This window comes from Podarcis bocagei, assembly GCF_964188305.1.
Source record: "Podarcis bocagei genome assembly, chromosome: 7".
NCBI lineage: Eukaryota > Metazoa > Chordata > Lepidosauria > Squamata > Lacertidae > Podarcis > Podarcis bocagei.
In genome coordinates, this window is record NC_138132.1 from 70,771,640 (window position 1) to 70,797,137 (window position 25,498).

General features: G+C 44.1%; 1 protein-coding gene across 2 annotated transcripts; it reads left to right on the top strand.

Moving 5' to 3' along the window:
- The first annotated feature begins 2,936 nt into the window (after window positions 1-2,936).
- Window positions 2,937-24,760, top strand: WRAP73 (WD repeat containing, antisense to TP73). 2 transcript variants are annotated; one of them, XM_081201594.1, is made up of 12 exons: window positions 2,938-4,211; window positions 5,883-6,035; window positions 7,364-7,480; window positions 16,247-16,319; window positions 18,136-18,239; window positions 19,464-19,550; window positions 20,116-20,250; window positions 20,382-20,459; window positions 21,229-21,334; window positions 22,561-22,686; window positions 22,872-23,063; window positions 24,324-24,760. In XM_081201594.1, the coding sequence occupies exons 1-12, from the start codon at window positions 4,143-4,145 to the stop codon at window positions 24,437-24,439; spliced, it is 1,356 nt and encodes a 451-aa protein (XP_081057720.1). In that variant the 5' UTR covers window positions 2,938-4,142; the 3' UTR covers window positions 24,440-24,760. The 2 variants fall into 2 exon arrangements, with proteins under 2 accessions (XP_081057721.1, XP_081057720.1); XM_081201595.1 differs by lacking the exon at window positions 19,464-19,550 and having other exon boundaries at window positions 2,937-4,211.
- Window positions 24,761-25,498: the final 738 nt, after the last annotated feature.

A 25,498-nucleotide genomic window follows, 5' to 3' on the forward strand; every position in this document is an offset into this window, starting at 1 on the left:
CGTACTACATAGAACTAGAGGGTTGGGTCCATCAAGCTCAGTATTGTGTACTACACTGACTGGCAGGTTTCAGACCAGAGACATTCCCAGCCCTGTCTGGATATACCAGGGATCGAACCTGCGATCTGTTGCACGCAAAGCAGATGCTTTGTTGTTGTTGTTTAGTCATTTAGTCGTGTCCGACTCTACGTGACCCCATGGACCAGAGCACGCCAGGCACTCCTGTCTTCCACTGCCTCCCACAGTTTGGTCAAACTCATGCTGGTAGCTTTGAGAACACTGTCCAACCATCTCGTCCTCTGTCATCCCCTTCTCCTTGTGCCCTCCATCTTTCCCAACATCAGGGTCTTTTCCAGGGAGTCTTCTCTTATCATGAGGTGACCAAAGTACTGGAGCCTCAGCTTCACAATCTGTCCTTCCAGTGAGCACTCAGGGCTGATTTCCTTAAGAATGGATAGGTTTGATCTTCTTGCAGTCCATGGGACTCTCAAGAGTCTCCTCCAGCACCATAATTCAAAAGCAACCATTCTTCGGCGATCAGCCTTCTTTATGGTCCAGCTCTCACTTCCAAACATCACTACTGGGAAAACCATAGTTATGCTTTACCACTGAGCTATGGCTTTCCCCTGAAAACCTAATTAGGAACCCAGAAAACTGCTTGATATTGAGTCAAAATTTTGGTCCATCTGGCTTGGTAGTGTCTACACTGACTGGCAGCAGCTTTCCAGGGTTTCATACAGGAGATATTCCCAGCCCTCTTCAGAGACACCGGGAGCCTCTACAGTGGTACCTCGGGTTACAGATGGTCCAGGTTACAGACTCTGCTAACCCAGAAATGGTACCTTAGGTTAAGAACTTTGCTTCAGGATAAGAATGAAAATTGCGTGGTGGCGGCGCTGCGGCAGCGGGAGGCTCCATTAGCTAAAGTGGTACCTCAAGTTAAGAACAGTTTCAGGTTAAGAACGGACCTCCAGAATGAATTAAGTTCTTAACCCGAGGTACCGCTGTACCTGCAAAGTTGATGCTGTGGTTCTTGATGAAATGCAGTTTAAACAGGAACAGAGGAAGCTGCCGAATCAGAGCAGTGGTCCAACTAGCTCTATATTTCCTACACTACCAGCAGCTTTCTGGGTTTTCAGGAAAGAGTCCTCCAGCCCTTTCTGGAGTTGTCCGGGATTGAATCTGGGACGTTTTGCATGCAAAACAAATGTTCTACCACCAAGCTAAAGCCCTTGTTTGAATTGTGCTTGAGTGGATTTTATCTGTTTATGGCTGAAACGTCATATTATTTATTTCATTTATTTATTGCATTTCTATCCTACCTTTTTCTCCATACAGTTCAAGGTGGGACACAGCATTTGTCCTCCAAATATCTGAAGGGCTGCCACATGGAATATGGAGCAAGCTTGTTTGCTACTACTACAGAGGGTGGGGCCCAAACCAATGGATTCAAAGGACAAGAAAGAAGGAGATCCCAACTAAACATTAGGAAGAATGTCCTGATGTTAAGAGCTGTTTGACAGTGGAAAGGACTTACTTGGAAGGTGGGGCACTCTCCTCCATTTGAGGTTTTTAAATAGAGGTCAGAATCATAGAATCACAGCATTGTAGAGTTGGAAGAGACCACCCGGGTCACCTGGTCCAAGCCCCTACACTATAGGAAACTTTTGCCCACCAGTTAGAGATTCTTTAGGTGCAATTCCTGCACTGCAGAGGATTAGATGACCCTTGAGGTCCCTTCCAACTCTTACCATCGTCATAGGCCATGGACTACCTTCTCTTAGTTGCTCTTTCCTCCGCAAATGAGAAAGACAGGTGAGTGCAGAGTATAAGTTGCGCAAACCTGAGCGAGCTGGTAACTTTCCTGAGCGTGTTGGCCCCGATGCTGGAACCGAAAGAGAGTCTTTCACCATTGTATCAAAACTGTATCTGAAATCCCACACACCATAATTTTGTGGTTTAATCATAAAACTCTGCAAATGGGCTAGGCTAAGAAGCAGAGACTGCCCATCCCACCCCCATCCCATATCACCCAGCAAGTTTCATGCCTGGGTGGGGTGATTTGAACCCTGGTCTCTCTCCTGGATCTCATTCTCTAATCCATGGGTAGGCAAACTAAGGCCCGGGGGCCAGATCCGGCACAATCGCCTTCAAAATCTGGCCCGCAGATGGTCCGGGAATCAGTTTGTTTTTACATGAGTGGAATGCATCCTTTTATTTAAAATACACCTCTGGGTTATTTGTGGGGCCTGTCTGGTGTTTTTACATGAGTAGAATGTGTGCTTTTATTTAAAATACACCTCTGAGTTATTTGTGGGGCATAGGAATTCATTTATTCCCCCCCCCCAAAATATACATAGTCCTGCCCTCCACAAGGTCTGAGGGACAGTGGACTGGCCCCCTGCTGAAAAAGATTGCTGACCCCCTGTGAGTCTAACCAGTAAACTGCTTTCTACATGACTTTTGCTTTATTTGCTTGAACACAGAGATATATATCTATATCTAGATATAATATTATATAGTATAGCTATATGTGTGTGTGTGTGTGTGTGTGTGTGTGTGTGTGTGTGTGTATATATATATATATATATATATATATATATATATATATATATATATATAATACTCATATATACACACACACACATCTATCTATCTATCTATCTATCTATCTATCTATCTATCTATCTATCTATCTATCTATCTATCTATCATCTCCCCTACTGGCCTAGTGGAATCTTCATTATCATCAACAATAAAAGCAGCGTCCCCTTCTCTGCAAGCCGGCCAGCTGACAACTCCTCGGCGACCTTCCTAGCTTGCTTCCTAGCTCGAGAGTCCGCGCACCCTGCAGAACTACACCTCCCAGCGTGCCTCGCGGCCTCCTCCCCACCCCATGCCTTTTCCGGAAGGGAGCGGATAACTGTTTCCGGCCCGGGAAGAGCCGGTTGATTGGCGGGCGGCTTTGAAGCGGGCGCGAGGCCGCCTCTTCGCTTCGGCAGCTGCGCCTTCCCCTCCCCCACCCCATTCCACCGCCCACCCCACCGAGAGAGAGACAGGGAGGGGGGCCTCGGTTTTTTGGGTGGTGGTGGTCTTACCCCCCCTGTCAGTGAGGGGCAGCGGGGGCGCCTTACAAAACAGCCCCCTTTGCTCAGAAGGGTGGCTGGGTGGGTGGGTCACCTCTCTCCCTTGATTATTCTCTTTTTTGGGGGGGGTCCCAGTTTCTTCCTCACTTCAAAGACCAAATCTCTCCCCCCCTTTTTAAAATTGTGGATAATTTCCTAAGTGTGTGGGTCACACCCCCCACTTGTGTTTTGAGGCTGGGGGTCTCTTCCTCTCTTCCTCCCCTCTTTTCTTTCAGGGGGGCAAATTCCCTTGAAATTTTTAAGGGGCGGCATCTTTTCTTCTGAGGTGTATTCCCGCCCTCCCCCGTTTTTCTATATTCCTTTTTTTGGGTGGGTTAGGGGTCGTTTGTACCTCCTCCTTTTTCTTCAGGGGACAGTTCTTTGGCATCTCTTGAGACCTTAAGAGTTGCATTCAACACCTTTGAGGAGGGCCTCTCTCCTGTTTTCTTTTATTGGGGATAATGATATATATATCTGCCAGGTTGTGTGTTTTTTTTGGCGGGGGTATCATCCACTTCTTCCTTGGGGTCCTCCCTCCGCTTACTCAAATTCTCACCCCCCCATCTCTTAGACATTGATGGACAGCACCTTCTCCTTTGAGGCTGTGTTTTTATTTTGAAAATTTCTTTCCCTCTGTTTTGTCCCCCTCCCCTGCTTTCTGAGACTTCTCAAAATACAGCATCCTGTGGGCAAGTCTCTACTATTCCGGATACCTCTATATTATATATTTCCCAAGGCTGGGCTAGTTCATATCACCCCTTCACCCACACGCATACACATTTCTTTATGGGAAATGGCATCTTTCCCAGTATCTGCTGGATATCTCCTCCACTCTGCTTCCTAGGACAGACCTTACACAGAACCGTTGCTCTCTGCTTGGAGCAAAACTGTAATGTGAAAACTCCCTGTTCCATAGCCTCTACCACAAGCCACAGGAACAGGCATTCCGTCCTTGGGAGACTAGATTTGGTCCTGTTCATTCGCTAGGCTCCCCTTCTCCCTTGTTAGTTGGTCAACATGAATTTCTCCGAGGTATTTAAACTCTCCAGTCAGTTGTGCAGGTTCTCTCCGGATGGAAAATGCTTGGTGAGCTTAGCCTTGTGATGTGCCGTGTGTATCTATTTTACAGATAATGGGTTGGTGGGGGGCAAGGACTAAGAGTGGGCGAACAAGGGGGGTTGAATGTGGATTCAGGGAAGGAAGGGAGATGTGGGGACCAGGGGTGGCTTTGATATTTGATGCTAATACACATGATTTTCATGTTCTAACTCAGTTTTATGTTGGGACAGCCTTAGCCCAACAGTATCTGATTTCTGCTGAGGAGAGCAGCATCCCTAAAATGAGCCTTTCCACCTAGTTAGCAACCTTGTATGACATTTGCCCATTAAATTCTTAACTGTTTTTAAATGAGACCAGGAAATCTCTTCCCAGAAGATGTGCATAGTAATATCAAAGTATAAATTGGCTGTGATTTTAAATAATCATTTTAATCAGCGCCACCTCTGTGCCCCCTTCTCTTTCCTACTTAATGTGTTTTGTCTTTTAATTTATAAGCTTTTATTACTATGTTTGGTTAGTAGTTCTAACAACCTGGATTATGATGATGTGAAATCTGTTCCTTGTTGTATATCTGCAGAAGTGCACGTTTACTGCGACATTAGTATGCAGAACTGGTGTAGCTGTTTAGAGCTGCAGTCCTGTGCATTGCTTCTTGGAGTGTCAACCCCACTGATCTATTCCAATACCCCCAGTTTGGTTTAAATGAACAATTTTGGGTTCCTCTCTCCCCCAGTTGCACCACTTCTTTTGTAGCAAACCATAGTTTGCTTTGTTCAGATGAAATGACAAACAATGGTTTGCCAAGGACGAGGAAGTTCAAGAGTGGGAGGAATGCATAAACCGAAGGTGTTCAGATATAAAAGAGGAAGGGGCTTGTGCACCTGTAATAGTTACATAGAAAAGGGAGCTTCAGCAACTGAAGCTTGTGTGATCAGTTACAGTTGGAGAAGCCGCCGCATTTATTTCATTGGTTGTCCTGCATAGGCCTAAGGATACTTTCTGTGTTGTTGGCTGAAGTTACGTGTGAACCAAGCTATGTGTATGGGGGTAGAGACTTCCACTGAAGCCATCAGGAGAGCTTCATTAACTATGAACCAGAGCAAGTTGGCTTTCTGGGGGATACCTATGTCCTCTGGTTTGAGGGGCCCTACAAAATGCGTGATTCACCCTACAAAACCCTGCTAAATGACTACAAAACCCTACAAAGGTTTGGGAGCGGACTCTAAATTTCAGGGCTTGTAGTTACTGAAGCTCATCAGAAAATCTGTCGGTGGGTCTAAAAATCTTTGTGTATGTGTAGTTTTGCTGTGTTACAAAGTAGGGAATGCAAAAGAAAGTATGAAAGATTGCCTTTCTTTTGCAGTCCCTGTGGTAGGAGTGGCAGTTCCTATTAAAACCTAAGATATTTTTCTTACACCTCATTTGATATCAAATAAGCACCTATATTGAAATTTGTAAAACAGGTACATTTAATATATTAATTGGCAATTGACAAATCAGTTATTTTTTCTGCATGACAGGCCTGCGGTATGTCATCAATCTATATTTTGTAGAGCTTTCATTTTATTCTACAGGTTTTCTGATGGTTTCTCCTGTCTCTAATACTAGAGGATTTAGGAATCACATCTGAAATAATTTTGCCCCCTGTCACTCAGCTAAAATGCCACAGCTAAGTTATTAATTTTTTGTTCTATTCAGGCCTCCGGTGTCCAGTATCGTTTGGTGGTTCGTGATGTAAACACTCTCCAAATTCTGCAGCTCTTCACCTGCCTAGACCAAATCCAGCACATTGAGTGGTCTTCAGATTCTCTTTTTATATTATGTGCAATGTACAAGCGTGGAATTGTGCAGGTGGGCACCCATGCAATATGCTTTCTTTTCTGGAACTTGCCAGTTTCTAAACTGATGGTGTTAAGCAGCAAGTATTTAATATAGGTGCTGAGGAAACAAATGCACTTTACCTACAGAATGCCCCCAAGTTCAAACTGGCATCTTTAGATAGGGATGGTAGAGTCTTCTTGAAACCATGGAAAGCCTATACCAGCTAGTGTGGTTGTACCATTGGCCTGACCTTGTTTAAAGCAGCTTCCTATTAATATCAGGTCTTTATTCAGAAACATGAGGACTAGAATGTTTAGGGGAAGGACCATATCTCAGTGTCAGAGCATCTCTGTTTTGTATGCAGAAGATCCCAAGTCCAACCACTGACATCTCCAGGTAGGGCTGAGGGAGGCTTCTCCCTGAAATCCTGTATTGCTGCTCCCAGTCACTGTAACACAGTACAGAGCAAGGTTGAAAAGAGCATGTCTTTTCCAGAAACAAACAAACTACGTCCCCTGATGCAAAATTGTGGTTTTTAAGTAGCCTTAGGGTTTCGCTAGTTTCAGAAAGAAACAGCTGCTGTCATTCCTGTGGACAATGACTGGGCTGGGCAGCTAGGTTAAGGATCCAGCTGATTTCTAGCCTTGCTTGGTATCATCATTTACAAACTGGGAATAGCAGTGGTGGACCATCAAGGTGATGCTTAGCAAAGCAGACTTGAAAATAATTTCACAAAACTTCCTAGCCCATACGTTTTATTTCAATGGCTCACATATACTTGGTGAAACAACATCATGCTTAATGAAAGACCACTTATAAAATTTCCCTCCCTGGTCGCCTGGAGGTGATTCATGCTTGCCACAGGCAACTTGATAAGTGTGAGCCTGTTGTGAAGCACTTTGCATCTGAAAAGCACCATATAAGTAGGGCAGTATGTAAATTCAATAAACAAAAAATAATTTAAACAAACCCTTTCAATTTTTTGAAATTTTAATGTGTGGTGGGTCTTTAATAATATCAGAGCTCTGTGGCATCTTTAAAGTCAAACAAATATATTGTGGTCCAGATCTCTTAAAGACAGCCACCATCTTTACTGGAGGCCTATACAATCCTGTGCCACAACAAACCTCTTGATCTTTACAGATGCTTTTTTGGAATAGTTCTGTGGATCTAACTGGATGTAAAGAAGAAGAAAAGGCTTACCTCTGTAGTGGGATCCAGCGCCAGTCTTTCATGGTCTTTTGCTGGTGGGCTTGTCTTTTTCTGTTGAAGAGTGATTCTTGAGAGGAAGCTGGTAGGGCTTTGGGTGCCTTGTTCAAGTTAGCGCTGACTTGACTGTTCTTCCTCCCTTGCCTTAGGTCTGGTCCTTGGAGCAGCCTGATTGGCACTGCAAGATCGATGAAGGCTCAGCGGGACTCGTGGCTTCTTGCTGGAGTCCGGATGGTCGTCACATTCTCAATACTACAGAGTTCCACGTAAGTGTGAAATTGGGGCTGCTCTTGTAAGATATCAAATGTTACTGTCTACATCCTAGCCCCTAAAATAGCCTGAAGCTCTTAAAGCTGCAGTGTGCTGCTAAGTTGTACTTGTGGGACCTTTTTTTTTTTAAAAAAAAAAATGAGGCTGCATGATTAAGGAAAGGCTCCTTTAATATTCTTTGCAGGAGAATATAACAAAGAAAAGTAACAAGTCTCAGATTTTAGTCACATAATCTTGGGTATATAAGGAATCATAAACATTATCTCCAGCTCTCCTGAGGACTGATGCGTTGTTTAGTAGCCAAGAATAGGATTAGTGAGCCATGAAGTCTTTGTTTCCTTGTTCACCACCACTAATTTAATTAAACCACTATCTCAGCCCCCCTTTTTTTGCATTTATGTGCATGTTACTGAGCTACCTCACAAGTAAGGACTATTGCAGTGATTGATGCATATGGACACTTCAAAGCAATATACAAATTAGAATTGGAATTATTCTCCCACTGATATTTTTAATAGAGTACAGTAGCTTGAGATGGCTTTGTGTAGGTCACCATGCACATGGTGAACCTTGCCCTGCCTTAACACATGTCACAAAATACGGGTTCACTTCCTTACCTAATCTCGAGTAAAGCTCCAAATATTTCCATCTCCAAATATGCAGTCAGTTAGATGGATGTGTGAAGTGAAGGTCTGTTGTGGAGTCTCTGCTCTGGACTGTCCCTGATTCCCCAAATGTGGAAAGGTCCCAAAATCAAAGGAAGAGAGAGAGAGAGAGAACACCTTTCTGTTTTTCTTACTGAGTGAATTGAAGGGCTAGTTTGTGAAGGATATTTTCCTCCCGTATTGCATTAGAGCCTGTCAGATGTTTTTCCTCAACTGTAATAACTACCCAGGTGTGGAAATAACTGTTGCTGGTTCAGTAAATAAAAGAATAATAGAATCATAGATGATGGCATGCATAGAGCCACTCTCCCTAGAACATAAGAGCTCTGCTGGATCAGATCAAAGGCCCATCTACCCCAGCATCCCAGTCCCCACCATGGTCAGTCCTATGTGCATGACAATCCCACAAGCAGGATATGAGGGCAGTAGCCCTCATAAGAGCATAAGAAGAGCCTGCTGGATCAGATCGATGGCCCATCTTATCCATCATCCTGTTCTCACAGCTCAACCAGATACCTGTGGGAAATTGCAAGCTGGACTTGAGTGCAAGAGCACTCCTGTGGTTTCCTGCAACTGGTACAGTAAGCTCACAACTTGAGTGGGAGTTATGTTCTGGGGATAAGCCTAAAGCCAAAATCATGTATAGTCAAAACCCACTGGGTTCAATGGGGCATTGGATTGCCCAAGTCATTTCCCCCCAATACCTAGCCCCCTTTCCACCCCCTTTGTCATGTGTATAAAGCTCAGTGTGCACAAGTTAAATGTGCGTAAGTTGGGGGCTTACTGTATTCAGAAGCAGTATTGCCTCCAACCATGGAAGCCTCCATGAATTGGTGTAATTCTCCTTTAAAGCCATCCAAGTTGGTGGCCCTGTCTGTCTCCTGTGGGGGGTGACTTCCATAGTTTAACTATGCACTGCATGAAGAAGTGTTTTCTTTTATCTGTCCTGAATCTTTTAGCATCATCAGTTATCCATGAGTTCTAGTGTGATGTAAGTGAGAAAAACGTTTCTCTTTCAACTTTTCCCAGGCCATGCATAATTTTATAAACTTCCGTCATGTCACCTCTTAATTTTCCTTTTTGCAAACCAAGAAGTCCTGAATGCTACATCCTAGTAGCTACTAGGCTACTAGTAATCTCCCGTAGTACAGGTGAATATTATCCTCATGGTGCGGGCTTATCCTCTCCCTGCATCTTTGCCAGTTCATCCGTTCGATTCATGGCTCTTCCGGGGCCATGCGGCAAAAAAGCAGGCACGAGACTTCACTGTATTGGATAGTTTTAATAGGGTGAAAACTATTCCAGTTATCCAGCTTCATTTTGTTAGTCAGATGCCTGGCTAACAGCATCCCGAGGAATCGAAGATGGTGGGCTCCTTCTGCATACCTCTCACGGCTTCCAAATGGCACATGTACGTGGGGGCGGGCTGACAAGTTATTTATTACCCGCCATCAGAACTCCATTTGACCCTGCAGGATTTTCATTAAGCCTTTGCCAAGTTGGCATGTGTGTTTGGGATAGACTTTCTCCCCAGCTGTAAACAGGTTGCTAAATTAACTTGTGGCAGACAGCTGGCTGGGATATGTTGGTGTCCGCACTGTTTACTCTCTCAGGTCCTCTAAATCCATCGTCTGCCGGAGCAGACTGTGGACTAGTGTTTTGAGATGAGCACTTTAAGGATACATAATATCCTTGCATTGTGCACATTGCCCAATTCAGGGATCACTTAGAAGGTTTTGCAAGTTATTCCTCAGCCGCTGCTGCTCACATTCAGAAGGCCGGGTTGTGTCCAACACTAGTTCTGCTCAGAGTCAACCCATTGAAGTTAATGGACATAGTTTCAGAGTATAAACATAGTTGGCTCTGATCATGTTTCCATGTATTTTACTTATTTGATGCATCCTGACAATGGAGAGGCTCTGTGGTCCCATCTCTCTCTTTCTCCCCTGCAGCCTGATGACAGTTGAGGGAGGATCATGACCCAGTAGCCATTGATAGCCACCTCCTGCATATATTTGTCTAGTCCTATTTTAAAGCTGTCAGAGTTGGTGGCCACAGTAATGACTGACAGGCATTGCAACTGGGAGGGGACTGGAATTCCCAATGCTTCTGGGTTTGTCCCTTCTGGTCACTCAGTTTTGTAGCCTTGGGAGGTGCCTGGGTTCCAGGTGTTGGTGCTGGAACATGGGAAGCTGCCTTGTACTGAGTCAGACCCCTGGTTAATCTAGTTCAGTATTGTCTGTATTAACTGGCAGTGGTGCGCCGGGCTTTTATGCAGAAGTTTTCCCAAGTCCTACTTGGAGATGCTGGGGATTGAACCTAATACCTGCTGCATGTAGATTAGGTGCTCTTAACCACTGAGCTACAGCCCTCCTCCTCTCCCGGTTTTGCCAGAAGTGGTTTCTACCAGCTTCATGGATAGAAGACTTGCTTTTGCATAGTGGTGCACACCTAGTGGCCGTCATGTTATACCTTCATAGATTTGAGGCTAGCCTGCTGTATTAAACATTTTGCAGGACTACCATTCACAGGCTTCAGGTGATGCAAAAGACACTGATCCACTGTCTTCTGATGGGAGAGGATTATTGAGAATAACTTGCACCAGGATTCAAGTGTTGGCATTAGCTCCCTTTTGATTTCCAAGTGCCATTCAAGGAGCCCAGTGGCTTGAGCTTGACTAGGATGATGTTTAAGATTGGCTGGGAATGTGGAATGCTCCCTAAATGTCAAGTAAGTCCGTAAGGGCCTACAACAAGGAGATAATTGTTGGCAGTGAAATTCTGTTTCTTTGCAGATTCGACTTCTGGAAATATTGTAAGATTTTTTCTTTTTTTCCAGACTGGCACCCAGTGGCCAGGGATAGTGTAGAGGAAGCCTGCAAACATTGTTCCCTAATGTGAGTTCTCTAAATGGGGTGGGCTGTAAGTCCAATAGATAGACAAGCTATTCATTATGAAACAGTTGCATGCAATTGTATTCACTTGGGTGTTTAGTCACCCGCTTTTATAACTGGGTTTACAACTGCAAGTCTTAACCTGTGGCAATGAATTGTATCTGAAAGATCATTTTCTGATTTGTCTCCTGGTAAGCTAATAGGATTGTAAAGAAGTGAAGAGTGTGTTAACAAGTTCCTTTTATGTGACTCTTGGATGATTTCTGGTAATGCTATCTATTTTAAGAAGGCAAGTGATAGCATTGAGGAGAGTTTATATTCCTATGAGGTGCTGATTTTAAAGAGAGGCCCCTTATTTCTTACAGTGATATAGTTATTAAAGCTGTGAGTATTTTTCAAATAGTTGTAGCTGATTGATGGGGCGGGAAGGATTAACTTTTCCTTTATAAGGCTGAGGCATAAAAATTTGTCTGAAGTCCTCCAGATGTTGTTGGGTTGCATCTCCCATCATCCTCCGTCAGCATGGCTAACGGTCAAGCATACCATGAGTTGTAGTCCAACAACGTCTCTAGGGAAAGCATGGACTACCCTTGATTTAAACATTAAATTCCCAAAATAAAAAAATTCCTTCCAGTAGCACCTTAAAGACCAACTAAGTTAGTTCTTGGTATGAGCTTTCGTGTGCATGCACACTTCTTCAGATACACACTTCAGAGTCTTTAAGGTGCTACTGGAAGGAATTTTTTTATTTTGACTATGGCAGACCAACACGGCTACCTATCTGTAATTAAATTCCCATGCGTGCTTAACCTCTAGCCGTTGAACGCCAGCCCAGACAAGAAAAATCCTTAGAAAACATCTGGATGGTATTTTGCTTGAGCTTTAAGAGATCTGGGAAGCGTATTGCACACTGGTTGGGCAGCCACTGAGAACCAAATTATTGAGAAGCTGTTTGCGGACCAAAAGATACATGTTACTGTTATAAGACATATATTTACTCCCATGCATCTGCTAGACACCATGTAGAGCTGAGGAGTCAGCCACTCCTATTTATTTATCATGTTTTGTTTCCTATCCTTTCTCTAAGAAGCTGAAGCCAGTCTACAATGGGTTATCTAACCCATTTTATCCTCACATCAACCTTGAGAGGTAGGTTGGGCTGAGAAGGTGGTACTGGTCAAGGCCATTTAGTAAGTTTCATGCTGAGCCCAGACACCATTTCAGTCCAGCATTGTAATTTTCCTGCTACACACACACACACACACACACACACACACACACACACACACACACACTTGTTATTTTGTAGGACGAGTGTGCACTTACAGTTGTATGATGCTTGTGTTTGCACACTAAAAATGCTTCAGGGTCGCTGCTTGACTCATTACCATTTGGAGTAATGTTTGTTCTCTGAACGGCTGGAGGAGCTGCTAGCAGCAGTTTTCCCTCTTTCGGCGAATACTTGGGTGCCCTGTCGCTCTAATCCTTAGTAACTGTAAATGGCTATATTGGTTGAAAAATACTTTCTGTCGAGGAATGTGTGCTGCGTAATCCCCTGAAATCCTGTGCTGACAGACACAGCTATGTAAGGAGGCCCAGTGACCTAGTCAAGTCTGGGACAAAAGTTGACAGTCACTTGAGAACGCAAGGTTGTTAAGCGTGGGTTTTGTGTAATGAAAATTGCCAGTCTTGCCACCTGCCTGGGGTTGTCAAAGCTTGGGTGCAGTTCCTTAGCCCAGCTCTTCAGACTGTTTTATCGCGTTACTGTCTAAATACCTCTTGTTTCTCAGCTGTTTTTAGGCTATTTGAAAAATGCTGCTTCTGCTTCTGCTTCGCCTCCCACCCATCCCTGCCCTGTGCTGCAAAACAACAGCTGTATGCTCCTCAGGCACCTTAGCAGTAGGATGTGAGTTTGGAAATTTTAATTAAGTCCGTAACCCCCACATTTGGGGGTGGGGGTGGGCGGGAGAAGCTGGCTAAAAGCCCCTGTAGTGGCATTTGCTGGGATTTGCACACACACACCCCAACATTACAATCTGTTGTTAAATTTCTTACTTTCTCGATCTTGTACATAAAAATAAGGGTGACTAGCGAGATTCTCGTGCTGGTAGGTGTTGGGTGCCTAAGTGCCTTGGCATTAATTATCTGTAATGCTGGAAGGTAGGAGCAGTTTGACTCATGAAATGTGGACGATCTGCCCGCTTGTTGTTCCTTATCACTGTAAGCAGAAGGGCTAAATACTTTTCTTTTAAAGTAAACATTCAGGGAAGCGGTGTTGGCACTGGAGCCTGGCCTGTTAGGGTGAAGGTGGCATAGCTCCACCAACCTCAGCCTTTCCTAATGCAGCTGCCACTTCACTTACAGGCCAGAGGGTGGCACTGCCAGCACCTTCCTCCTCCTTAGCCTCAGTGTTGCTCCTTGCAGAACTCAACAAAGAGGAGGATGGGGGCAAAACCAGAATTACTTGGCTCTGCCTGTCATCAGCTCGGCTCCATTTTCTGTTGATCTGTCCGCTTCCCTCCCCGACTTATTTCAGTGGGCATCGGCCACCACTGGATGTTGGTAGAACTTCATGTCTCTGGAAGACCATTAGTCATTGCCCATACTCCAGTTCTGTCAGGTCCCAAAGGTGTACAATTTCACTCAGACCTCTGGGTCTTCTTGAGGTTGCTGTTTAATTAGGTATGGGGAACATTCAGTTCGTAGAACTGTCTATGGGTGTGCTTTATCTTCCTGGAATGCTAAGGTTAATGTTTATGGTTCTGTTGTCCTGCAACATCTGGAGAATATATTTTGGAAACTGCTCTGTAATTTTCTGAATGGTTTATAAATGAACCTAAGGATATCAAAAAACTAGCAGGGGGCCATCCCTTATCACCACTTGTCTACGAGTTTGCCTTTATTATCGTGGACTTGCTTGCAGATAGGGCAGTCTTCACCAACCTGCTGCCCTGCAGATGTTGGACTACATCTCCCATTGACAACCGGGGACGATGTGAGTTATAGGTAAACAACATTCTTGAGGGCACAAAGTGTGTGAAGGCTGAGAAAGGGGATGCCTCTTTCCAGCCTGAATTTGAAATCACTTTTGTAGCTCCCTGACCATCCCTAGATTTTACTGGGCAGTGCGCTTCAATCTCTCTTCTGCTGAGATAGGCATTGTGTTGCTGTTTCAAAAGAAATAACTGGTGTCAGGAGTGTAGTCTGAAATTTATATTTTGGCATGACTGCAAACAAGCTGATGAGACGATGGTCTAAAAAGCCTTTCACTGGCTCCGACCCAGAATTAATCTTTTTTTTTTATGGACATAGAAAATTATTGCTTGCTACTTTGTGATTAATGTTACATTGCTGAGGAAAACTTCAAACTTGACTGAAAGTATGTGGATTGAAAGACTAGAGTAGGAATAAGAAACCTAAGGCGCAAAGGCCAAATATGGCCCTCCAAGCTTCTCTATTTGGCCCTTGGGACTCTTAAGTATGCCACGCCTCCTTTTCCCATGCCACACCCTTCACTGGTCCTGCCTTAAAGCCGCAGTTGAGTATTTTTGCCTGGCTTGAATGTGCCCTTGAACGCTAATAATTTGTTTATTTATTTATCTCATAAAATTTGTACACTGCTTGATTGTAAAAAAATAAATAAAAAATGTACGGTATATGCTACCAATTCCTTCTAGTGAGAGGGCTGAAACAAGGAAAAGAGCCCAAACACTAGGCCCTTGCCCTTGATGGTAAGCAGTCCCTCCACTATGACTGTACCTCACCCTAACCACCACTGAAATTGGGGCAGCATCTTCAGCACTCCTGCTACTTGTCCACCCAGACACTTTAGAGCATCATTATTTACCCCCCCCCCCATTTACAGCTGGGATATTAGGGCCACAAGATAGTAAACCAGTATTTCCCAAACTTGGGTCTCCAGCTGATTTTAGACTACAACTCCCATCATCCCTAGCCAGCAAGACCAGAAGTCAGGGATGATGGGAATTGTAGTCTGAAAACAGCTGAGGACCTGAGTTTGGGAAACCCTGTAGTAAACTAAAGCCCAGCTGTATGTGTGTTCCACACTTTCAGACCCACAGGTGGGTTGTGAGGCCACACCTAGTGGGCCACAACAAAGCTGTTGCTGTCATGTGGGTTTCCAGCTTAGTCTAAGGAGCGTTAACTACATGTGTGTCTAGACCAGGACACATTTTAATAAGGCATTCATTTCATCCATTTCCACAAGTTACACAGTGTGGCAGGAGAAAGGCACCAGTTGTTTTTTTTAATAAGATACGTATTTCTGATCAAGCACTTTCTCCTACCACATGGCAGCACTCGTTTTCCTTTACCAGTAATGCTAAGTTAACACTGCATGTGTTGTTCTGTGAATTCCCATTTTAGGATTAGTAAAGGGACCCCTGACCATTAGGTCCAGTCGTGACCGACTCTGGGGTTGCGGCGCTCATCTCGCTTTACAGGCCGAGGGAGCCGGCGTACAGCTGGTCATGTGGCCAGCATGACTAAGCCGCTTCTGGCGAACCAGAGCAGCACACGGAAACACCGTTTACCTTCCCGCCGGAGCGGTACCTATTTATCTACTTGCACTTTGACATGCTTTTGAACTGCTAGGTTGGCAGGAGCAGGGACCGAAAAATGGGAGCTCACCCAGTTGCAGGGATTCAAACCGCCGACCTTCTGATCGGCAAGTCCTAGGCTCTGTGGTTTAACCCACAGCGCCACCCGCGTCCCTTTGTTTTTGTTGTTGTTTTTTTAGGATTTTTTTAGGATTTTAGGATTTTTTTTAGGATTTTAGGATTAACAACATGCATTATTACCATAACTAAGTATAAATCAAAAGTGAAAAGACAAAAGTGCACCCCATGATGCAGCTTGGGAGTTGGAGATTGGGGTCACAGGTGTGTACCAGTTGAAGACCACTTTTTTGAACTTTAGGGAAGCACCAGTTAAGATGCTTGAGGGATGTAAGTTTGCTTTTGCTTGTGTGCTGGGAAGAAGGTATCTGAAGCAAAACTGCCATATGTCTTCATGTTTTGTCCCCTAGTTTGGTTTCCCATTCTTTCTGCAGAATGGAAACCACGCCATTGTCGAGTGTGGAGATGAAGCTCAGTGCGTTCTGTATAAAAAACATTCCCCCTGCATGCATTTCATCTGCAAAGATAAACAAATACTTCCTCTGTCTCTTTCTCTGTTTCCAACAGCTGCGGATAACTGTCTGGTCCTTGTGTACAAAATCTGTGTCCTATATCAAGTATCCCAAGGCCTGTCAGCAGGGTAAGTGGAGCTAACCTAAAACAGGAATGGTAAAAAAAAATAAAAATATTATTATAGCGAAGATTGCCATGATCTGGGGATATCCCGTATCCCCTTGAACTGATATATATCTACCAGCAGGAAGGGTACTGATATGGCAGGGTAACTGTAGTGTATGTTTGTCCCAATGGATGTTGGTGTTCACAAGTGAGCAATCCCCTCTTGTTCCCAAGCTGTATTCTGTCAGATGCAGGCACCTGTCCGACTGGTGGAGATCTGTGGAATAAAAATCCAGAGTACAAAATCAAATTAGTAGTGGATGGTGCGGGGTGAGCTTAAAATTACACTCCTGATTTCTGTGTGGGTAAAGTTTTGAAGCAGGAAGGAAGTCAGGTGTGGTTCTTGTGCACAGCGGCCTGATATTGCTAAGCCAAAATGTGCAGGCTGACTGGAGGACAGAATGTCTGAGGATGTGTAGTATATCTTTCTGTTACCACTGAATAACCACAACCAGTTCTGCTAAAATACGGTACATGCCACTATGAATTGGTGCTTCTGTTCAGGGGATATAGCACTGAAGAAAGAAAGGTTCCCCCCCCCCCTGGTACAAGTGGGGAAGGCCTTGTCATACATAAAAGACAATAAAGGTGTTTGGGTAGAAGAACAATGCCAACATGGAGGATACGTGTGTCGACTTGGAAAATGTGGCTGTTCATTTCTACAGCCCTTGATGATTATGTTCTATCTCCGCTGTTGGAGGCAGTGTGCCTCTGAATACTGGGAGCTGGGAATCACAGGACGGGAAAGCTGCTGTTGCACTTGAGTGCTGCTTGTGGGCTTCCTGGGGGCATTTGGTTGGCCACTTTGAGAACAGGAAGCTGGGCCCTTTGACCCGACTGAACAGCGCTAATTTTAGGTTCATATTCCATTGGGCAGCCCAGGCAATTTAATTAAACATGACTCTTTTCTCTTTCTTCTCTGTATTTACCATGTTCTTGCACACAAATGAATATGAATACCATAGGAGAGGCTGAAAATGCTTTGAATGGCATGTGTGGAAATGTTCAAGAAAAGTGGAAGGGTTAAAGAACGCACTGAGAAGTAGCTTCATCTTGCAAAAACAGTATCTCCCTGATATCTGATCTTAGGTTACATGCACCCAGTTGTTTTTGATGATTATAATAGTTATTGCATAACCAGTCTCGTGAATCTGCTCTTAGACTGGCTCTCCCCACTCCAAAAGATATGGATTCTTTGTACTTATAAGCACCAGTTTGTCCAATCAATGTTACTCAAATCATGTGCCTAAAGAAATAGGGAAGTATTCTAATATTTCTTGTCTAAACTAGAGGTGAGAATACTAACTTCCGCTCCTCCCCTTATGTAGTTCATACCAGTATTTTGAATTAAACATTTGTGGTTTTGTGTGGCCTTTCAGAAAGCATTTCTTCTTACCAAATAAGATGAGGACAGCTGAGAGTCAAGGGTCCTGGGTCAGGGTTCTGTTTTCCTTTCACACACAGACAGGCTTTCTATTACTTGGTCTTGACAGTAGCGGAGTTTACAATGGTGGTACTTCAGGGCCTTGAAGAGTCGAATGAAAGCAATAGACCTCCACTTCAGAGCAAGTATAGCGTGTGTGTTATGCAAGGCCTCTCAAGAGAACAGGAACTAAGCAGCAACAAATATGCCTTAAGACATACTCATCCACCCTCAAAAAAAGCCTCTTCTGTCCAGGTTTTGTTTTTCTTTGGGTTTGGCCCATTCCTTGGCTGGTATTAATTGCTCAACTTCCCCCTCTCCTAAGTGCTGCCATTTTTGTGTGTGTGTTTGGCAGGAATAGCATTCACAAAGGATGGCCGGTACATGGCCTTGGCGGAGAGGAGGGACTGCAAAGACTACATCAGCCTCTTTGTATGCAGTGATTGGCAACTTCTGAGGGTAACCCTCCCCCCATTATTAACCTTCCCCTTTTAGGCTCCTGTGTGCCTTGTAACCTTATAGAGCATGTGCAGATGTAATGTCCCAAATTCCTTTAGCGATAAGGAGTTGACCACCAGTTTGTGCCTTTTCCTTCCACCTCGTTCAATTTGCAAATTCTCTTCGATAGGCTAGAGCTGGTGCTGTCTTTAACCATGGTTAATGCCAATCCTCCTGGGAATCCAGAGGACTTATTCCAGGGGAGAAGGCAAAGCAAGACAGTGAATTGTAGGGGTGGGGAGCAGGCTAGTTTCTTGCAAAAAGTGAGAAGAATAGTGCTTGAATATTTTTGCTTCATGTCTCAGGCTCTACAAATGCTAGAACCTCAGAGCTAGATTCACCTAGCCAGTTCCATTAACCTAAGGCCTGTACAAACACTTCCTCATGCACAATGGGGTTTCCCGCCCTCTGAAATTGGCTCAGGGAGTGTCAGGAAAATATCCCCAGAAGAGCAAGCAGGGTGTGTATGCTTGCACAGATAGAACAACTGGAAGAGCGAGACATTTAATTCCACTGTTAGGATTGTATTCATTAATGGATACAAGTTGCCCATACACTCTCTCTCTCTTTAAAATGAAAGCTGGGAATCGGGATTATAGTTATCAGGCATGGGGCAGGGGGACACCCTGTGGGTGCCCATGATCATTCTTCTCAAAATGTGGTCCAATATTCATAAAAGAAACTAAACTATTTATCTAATTGGGTAATGTATTTAGAATCACATAATTACAGCGTTGGAAGGGACCGCAAGGGTCATTTAGTGCAATCTTCTGCATTGCAGGAATCGCAGCTAAAGAATCCCTGACAGATGGCCATCCAGCCTCTGTTTAAAAACAGCAAATGAAGGAGAGTCATTTACCTCTTCATATTTCAGAGAAATTTTCTAAGCTGTTTTCCACATCCGAAAATATCACAAATAGCCAAGTCAAAATAATAATGTGTTTTTTTTACAGCACCTCATATAACAATTATGTAAGAGGCCTTCTTAAACATTAGTAGAAATGGAAACAGCTGTCGTAATGGGGACCGTACCTATGGGCAGATTCAAGATGTAGCAGTACAGCAGAGACAACCAGCCCTCACCCACCAACTATAGAAGCATAGGAAGCAGCTGCGTCTCTCACTTCTGCTGTTTCCCCACCTTAAGTTCACACTGAAATTATTTCCTTTGTTTCTGTTTGGAAGCATTTTGATACTGAAACACAGGACCTGGCTGGGACAGAATGGGCGCCGAACGGCTGCGTATTGGCGGTGTGGGACAGCTGCCTGGAGGTGAGGGGAAACTGCCAGTGCCTCAGTGGAGGGATCTTTTGCCAAACCCATTGCTGCGTTTCAGAGCAGCTGCATCCATATTGACTTAATAGCCCACATAAAAATGTGGCTGAGAGGTTGGTTTAACAAGAGCATTATCTAGGTAATGGCCTCTTGAGAACAGGCATGGGTAGTCTGTGGCCCTCCAGATGTTGCTGGACTGCAATGGCCACCCCCCTGACCATTAGCTATGCTGCCTGATGGGATCTGGAGTCCCAAACATCTGGAGGGTCACAGGTTGCCCCTTCCTGTCCCAAGAGATGGCCTTTGCATCAACTTTTTGAGCATATGCATTCTGTTGCTGGAATCTGAATGTGAAAACACTTCGAGGTTTTGCAAAATGCGAAAAAGATTCGCTTTTTTTACTGCTTACCACTCAGCACTTGGGTATGGATAATTGATAATGCAGGCTGTGTATATGCATTTTTGGAGTGGGGCAGAGGTTGCTTGTTTCAAGACCTTCAGATGGGACAGACTAAAACTCTTAAGCCATTGCCAGTCTTAAGATGTAAACCTTTTATTTCAGTATAAAGTTTTGCTGTACTCCCTCGACGGGCGTCTGCTGTCCACATACTGTGCTTATGAATGGTCACTAGGCATTAAATCTATCGCCTGGAGCCCCAGCAGCCAGTTCTTGGCAATCGGCAGCTATGATGAAAAGGTAAGGCTTCTGAAGCCCTGCCAAAGTTGCGTTTGTGCCACAGTTCATTCTCTCTCTCTCTCTCTCTCTCTCTCTCTCTCTCTCTCGCTCTGTGTGTGTGTTTACCCTGGGCTTTCTCCTCTCTTAATCAGGTGCGCATTCTGAACCATGTGACTTGGAAGAAAATTACAGAATTTGAGCATCCTGCAAACATCGCTAGCCCAAAGATAGTAAGTAGAAAAAAGAAGGGTGGCTGGCTCATGCTGAAGGAAACACACGGGGGGGGGGGCATTGAGACCTCTTATAATGATAATACTTGGTATTTGCATAATTCTTCAAAAAGTTTTCAGCAGTCCTTACAGAAACTCTGTAAGGGTCGTCAGTATCATTGTCCCCAACAATGAAGGTCTTCAGGCTGTGTGGCTTGCTTAAGGTCATTTAGTAAGCATGCAGCTGAGGTGAGATTTGAACACGGGGCTTCCTGTTCACATCTCAGCCTTTTAGTCACTTGATATAAATCAGCCAAGTGCTGGTTAGTATGGACAGCTTTGACAATTATTTTCTTTTTGTTTGTTTGAACCAAAAACATGCAGATTCAAGGGGATTGGAGCATTGCTTTGTGATCAGAGATTAGGAGAAATGTGAGGCACTGCCTTGGTTCATGTGTTCTTCTTCCTGCTCTTCCTCCCCCATGGAATGGGTTTTTAAAACGTGGACACCCATGTTGCAGCTTCTATTCTGCAAATTCTCTTGCATTTCTTTACATCACACAGTCTGGATATCTATGTTCTGATTTGTGTTAGAACAATAGTTGAGAAGGATTAAAGAGACTTCTCACCCAAACCCCACACCCTGTTTATTCTTAAGTTTCTGTTTTCATCTGATGACATCCCCACCACTCAGACCTTGCTTACTGCCATGCTTTCCAGCCTGAGCATGGATGGTCTAGCAACGTGTCTCCTATAAAGAGGTGCAGGGCTGACTTGCCTTTCTCTCCAGATTGTCTATAAGGAGGTGGAGAAATCGCCGGCAGTGGAAGTGGAGAAACTTGCCTTCCCCCCAACCAAGACAATGGCAAGCTCTCTCTTCAGCACGAAGAGCAAATGTAAGTCAAAGCAGGGACCGTGTGTACAAAGCCGCGTCATCACTTGTTTGTTTACTTACTTAAAAGTATTTGAAATAACTTTTACTCTCTTCTGCTCAAAAGACCCCCATGGTGAAATACAAGACGTACTGTGCCCTTAGACGCACTGTGTAAAAGGCAAGACATAAAGGGAAAAAGAGAAGGGGAGGAGGGGAAAAACAAATATCAAAGCAGTATTTCTTATAATGGCTAGCTGGGGTGGAAGCAGGTTAGAGAAAGGAGGTGCCAAAAGGATTTGGTTTTGCCACAGAAAAAGGTTCAAATACATGATACCCAGAGTGATACCATATGGTTCTTGTGAGATCTTGACTGCTTTTGAGACCATTGACTGTAAGGTCTTAGCAGCATACCTGCTAGACTTGGCAGATGTTGAGCAACTGCTGTGGACTGGATTCTCTAATTCCTGTCAACAGATACCAAAATATACTAATAGGTAGTTGCTCAGTTTTCCTAGCCCCCCCCCGCCCCAAATCTCCTGTCTGCTTCCATTCAGCATGTGTCTATATGAGGCAGCTGAACCACATTGTGAGACACTGCAGTTGTGTATGGTGAGATATATCTCATTTTTGTGAGACTGGGCACTTAAAAGAAGGTTGGACTAAGTACTCAGTATCTGTTGATTTGTTGGATTTATACACTGCCTTTCTGTCAAGCCACTCAAGGTGATTTACAGTTTTAAAATACTAAAACATATATATTATAGAGTCTTCTCATTGCCATTTGGGAGCTGGTGGTCTGTGTTCTTCCTGGCCTGGGCTCCTTCACTTCAGTAGGGCTGTGTACCAGTCCTGGTGGAATCCTGGTGGAATCCCGCCAGAATGGGTTGAGGTAGCCCCAGGTTGGATTGGATCTACCCAGAGTGATCCAGGGCTGTCAAGGGGGTTGGTGGAGGACAGTCTGTAGTGAAAGTCAGGGAGTGGGGAGGAGGAGATCTAGGCAGGCAGCCTACAGGTGTCTTCCCTCTGCTGATGCATGTTTAATTTGGTTTTTAAAAGCTAATTAAACACTTTGCAAGGCCCCCATTGGGGTGCCTGATTGGGCCCAGAATTGAAGCAATGGGAGGAGGTGCAGCCCTAGTACTCTGTGTGCATCATAATATTAAAAGGAAGTTTATTCCAGGATCCGTAAAATAGAACAATCTATGGTTTAAGTGTCATTATGACTTTTAATTTTTCCTCTCCTTCCAGATGAAATTGCCCAGGTCCCAGTTTCTTTGCATCATGTCAAACCTGCGGTGGACCGGGCAAATCCTAGAATTGGAGTCGGAATGTTAGCTTTTAGCTCAGATAACTGCTTTCTGGCGACCAGAAATGGTTAGTATCTCAAGAGGGGTGAATGAAGACCAATGATGGGCTTTGCAGTAAGTTTTCACTGTGGGTGGTTGCTGAGGTCCGTCTGCCTCAGTTCCATAGACCAATTATTAGTACAATTGTGAACCAGGGACTGATTGCATTGTGTGCCTGTATTGTATAATTAATTGCTGTTTCACATCTAACAGATAATATTCCTAACGCTATTTGGATCTGGGATGTCCAAAAGATGAAACTGTTTGTGATCCTAGAGCAGCTGTGCCCCATCCAGCTTTTCCAGTGGGATCCCCGTCAGTCCCGGCTTGCCATTTGTACTGGGAACAGCAGAGTGTACCTCTGGTCCCCAGCAGGATGCGTGTCTGTACAGGTACCAGTGGAAGGTAAGGAAGCTCCAAACTGATACTGCAGACAAGTCAGGCCTAGGGGCAGTTTTGCTACAGTGGGGAAGGGTATCCTTGAATGGGTTGCCGTTACCTACTGGGCAATTAGCAATAACAGGTTTCATTAACATTTTCTTAAACTGTGAAGCCTTTTTCTAAACTGGCTGATCATTTTCAACATGTCTTTAATAGACAGCTCACATTCTCTAGGTGTGTGATGATTTTAACAACTCTAGGTCAATGCTTGGATTGATGTTACCACATCAGAAAGGAACTGAAAGCAGTGTGCTGGTTGGCCCTCATTTGGTTGTTAAATATGTGGTGCTGATTAAATGCATTGCACGTGCCTGAAAAAACTGAGGCAGATGTCACAAGTGGAGATTAACTCTGAGCTAATCTCCAAAACCATATAGATCATACTTGCATTGCTGACACGAAGCACACGGGGTGTGTGTGTGTATTCTACTCTGAGTAGGCCCATTAAAATTAACAACAACAACAACAACAACAATTTTTATTTATACCCCGCCCTCCCCAGCCAAGGCCGGGCTCAGGGCGGCTAAAATTGGTCAACCTTCTCATAGTAGGACTAACAGTGGAATATAGCCCATGTCAAGATTCAATCCTTCACATCCCCAGTTAAAAGGAGTAGTAACAGGTGATGAATGCAACTGTCTGATAGAGACTCCAGAGAGTCACTGCTAGTCAGAGCAGACAACACTAGGCTAGATCGTTAATCTGATTTGATCCGAGTTATCTTCCTACATCAGCTGCTACGGCACACATTCTAGAGTGCTTTCTGCACTTTTAAGATACTGAAGAAAACACAAAGGAATCCTAAAATCTATTAGGATTATTATTCTCTTGATCATCCTTTCAAATTCTGAAGCTTGTGACCAAATAAGCACCACCCACGCAAACAGGGAGATATCAGGAGGTCTATGTATTTGAAGAACCTCAAAACAGCCCAACGAGTTCTGAGCCTGCTTAAGAGGCCACAGGATGTTGACTGCTGTAGGTCAGGGTAGGGAATAAGACTCGGAAACAAGATGGAGTGGTTGAGACCATGAGCAGGAATGCTCCATGCAGCAACGTGTTTGAGTACATTTTAGAAAGTAGTCCTTAAATATTTACGTGTACAGTGCAATTCTGCAAATTGGAGCTAATGTATGCCTACAACTATCTTTTATCTGAAGGGGAGGGCAAAATTTTGTGCTTAAAGGGCATTTGCCAGTAAAAGTTTTTGATCCTTGTCCACAGGTGACTTCCAGGTAACTTCTCTGTGCTGGCACTCCAGTGGGGACTCTCTGGCTCTCCTGAGTAAGGACAATTTTTGTATGTGTTACTTAGAAAAAGAAGAGGAAGATGTGAAATAGCTACACCCAAAGCTAAGCTGGGTTAAAACGGAAGCCTGGTTTTGTGTACTGGTTCTCTAGCATTGCAAGTGGAGGGGGAGGGTGGAAAGAAACTGCTGCTGGGCCTAGTCTGTATATAGATGTGTGGAAGCTTGTATTTTGCCCTTGATGCACTTTAAACAGCTGAGCAGTATAAAATGTTATGAAATAGTGAGGAAACAGGTGTTTTAGCTTTAAACTTCTAGATCCATTTACAACATAATGTATATCTTAGTGTGTAAATTACTTAGTTTATTTTGAAAATAAAATAAAACATTTTTGTTACATAATGCATTATTAAAACATGGCTACAAGGCTGCCATTTTTTTCATTTTTTAGAGTATGAACAGTATGTGCTGTCGCCTATTAAAACAAAAAATTGAATGAAGGTGTGCAGTGCTGACTTATAAAGGGAAAGCTCTCAGGTTAAACTCAGCACCTGAAATGTTCCCAGAAGCGGTCTGCCTGAAGCAGGATTTGGCCAGTTTTCAAGGGCCCTGGCACCTGCCCCTTCAGTCCTTTAGTGAGGTTTCCACTCACTGTTACGGATGCAGTCAATGATAACCAAGGCAACAATTTGGATAGAAGAGCTGCTTGTTGTCCTGTTGGTTGACTTAGAAAACACAGAACTGCTTGGATCAAGAGCAAGGAGCACAATGCTCATTTGATTCCACCCCATGCCTCCAGTGCAGTTCCTTGGTAAGTGGAAAACAGAAATGAAGAACAGCTAGGCAGTCTGTATATTAGCAGCTGCCAACACCTACCTGTTTGTTAAGTAAAGCTACCCAATTAGTTTTGATTTTTTTAAAAAAATACTTCGCGTACAGCCTAAAATCTCCAGACAGTTTGTTCTTCCCAGTATGCCTTGGTACTACACGAACTACTCTTAACAAAACCTCATTTGAATGCCTGCTACCCCCTCCCACTCTCTACCTTAAGGCTGTTACCAGATGCAGACACAGATGGGAACAGTACCAGCCAATTCTGCCCCTCCCCCCTATTTTTATAATATAGTTGGACAAAGAGGTCTGTCAGCACAAC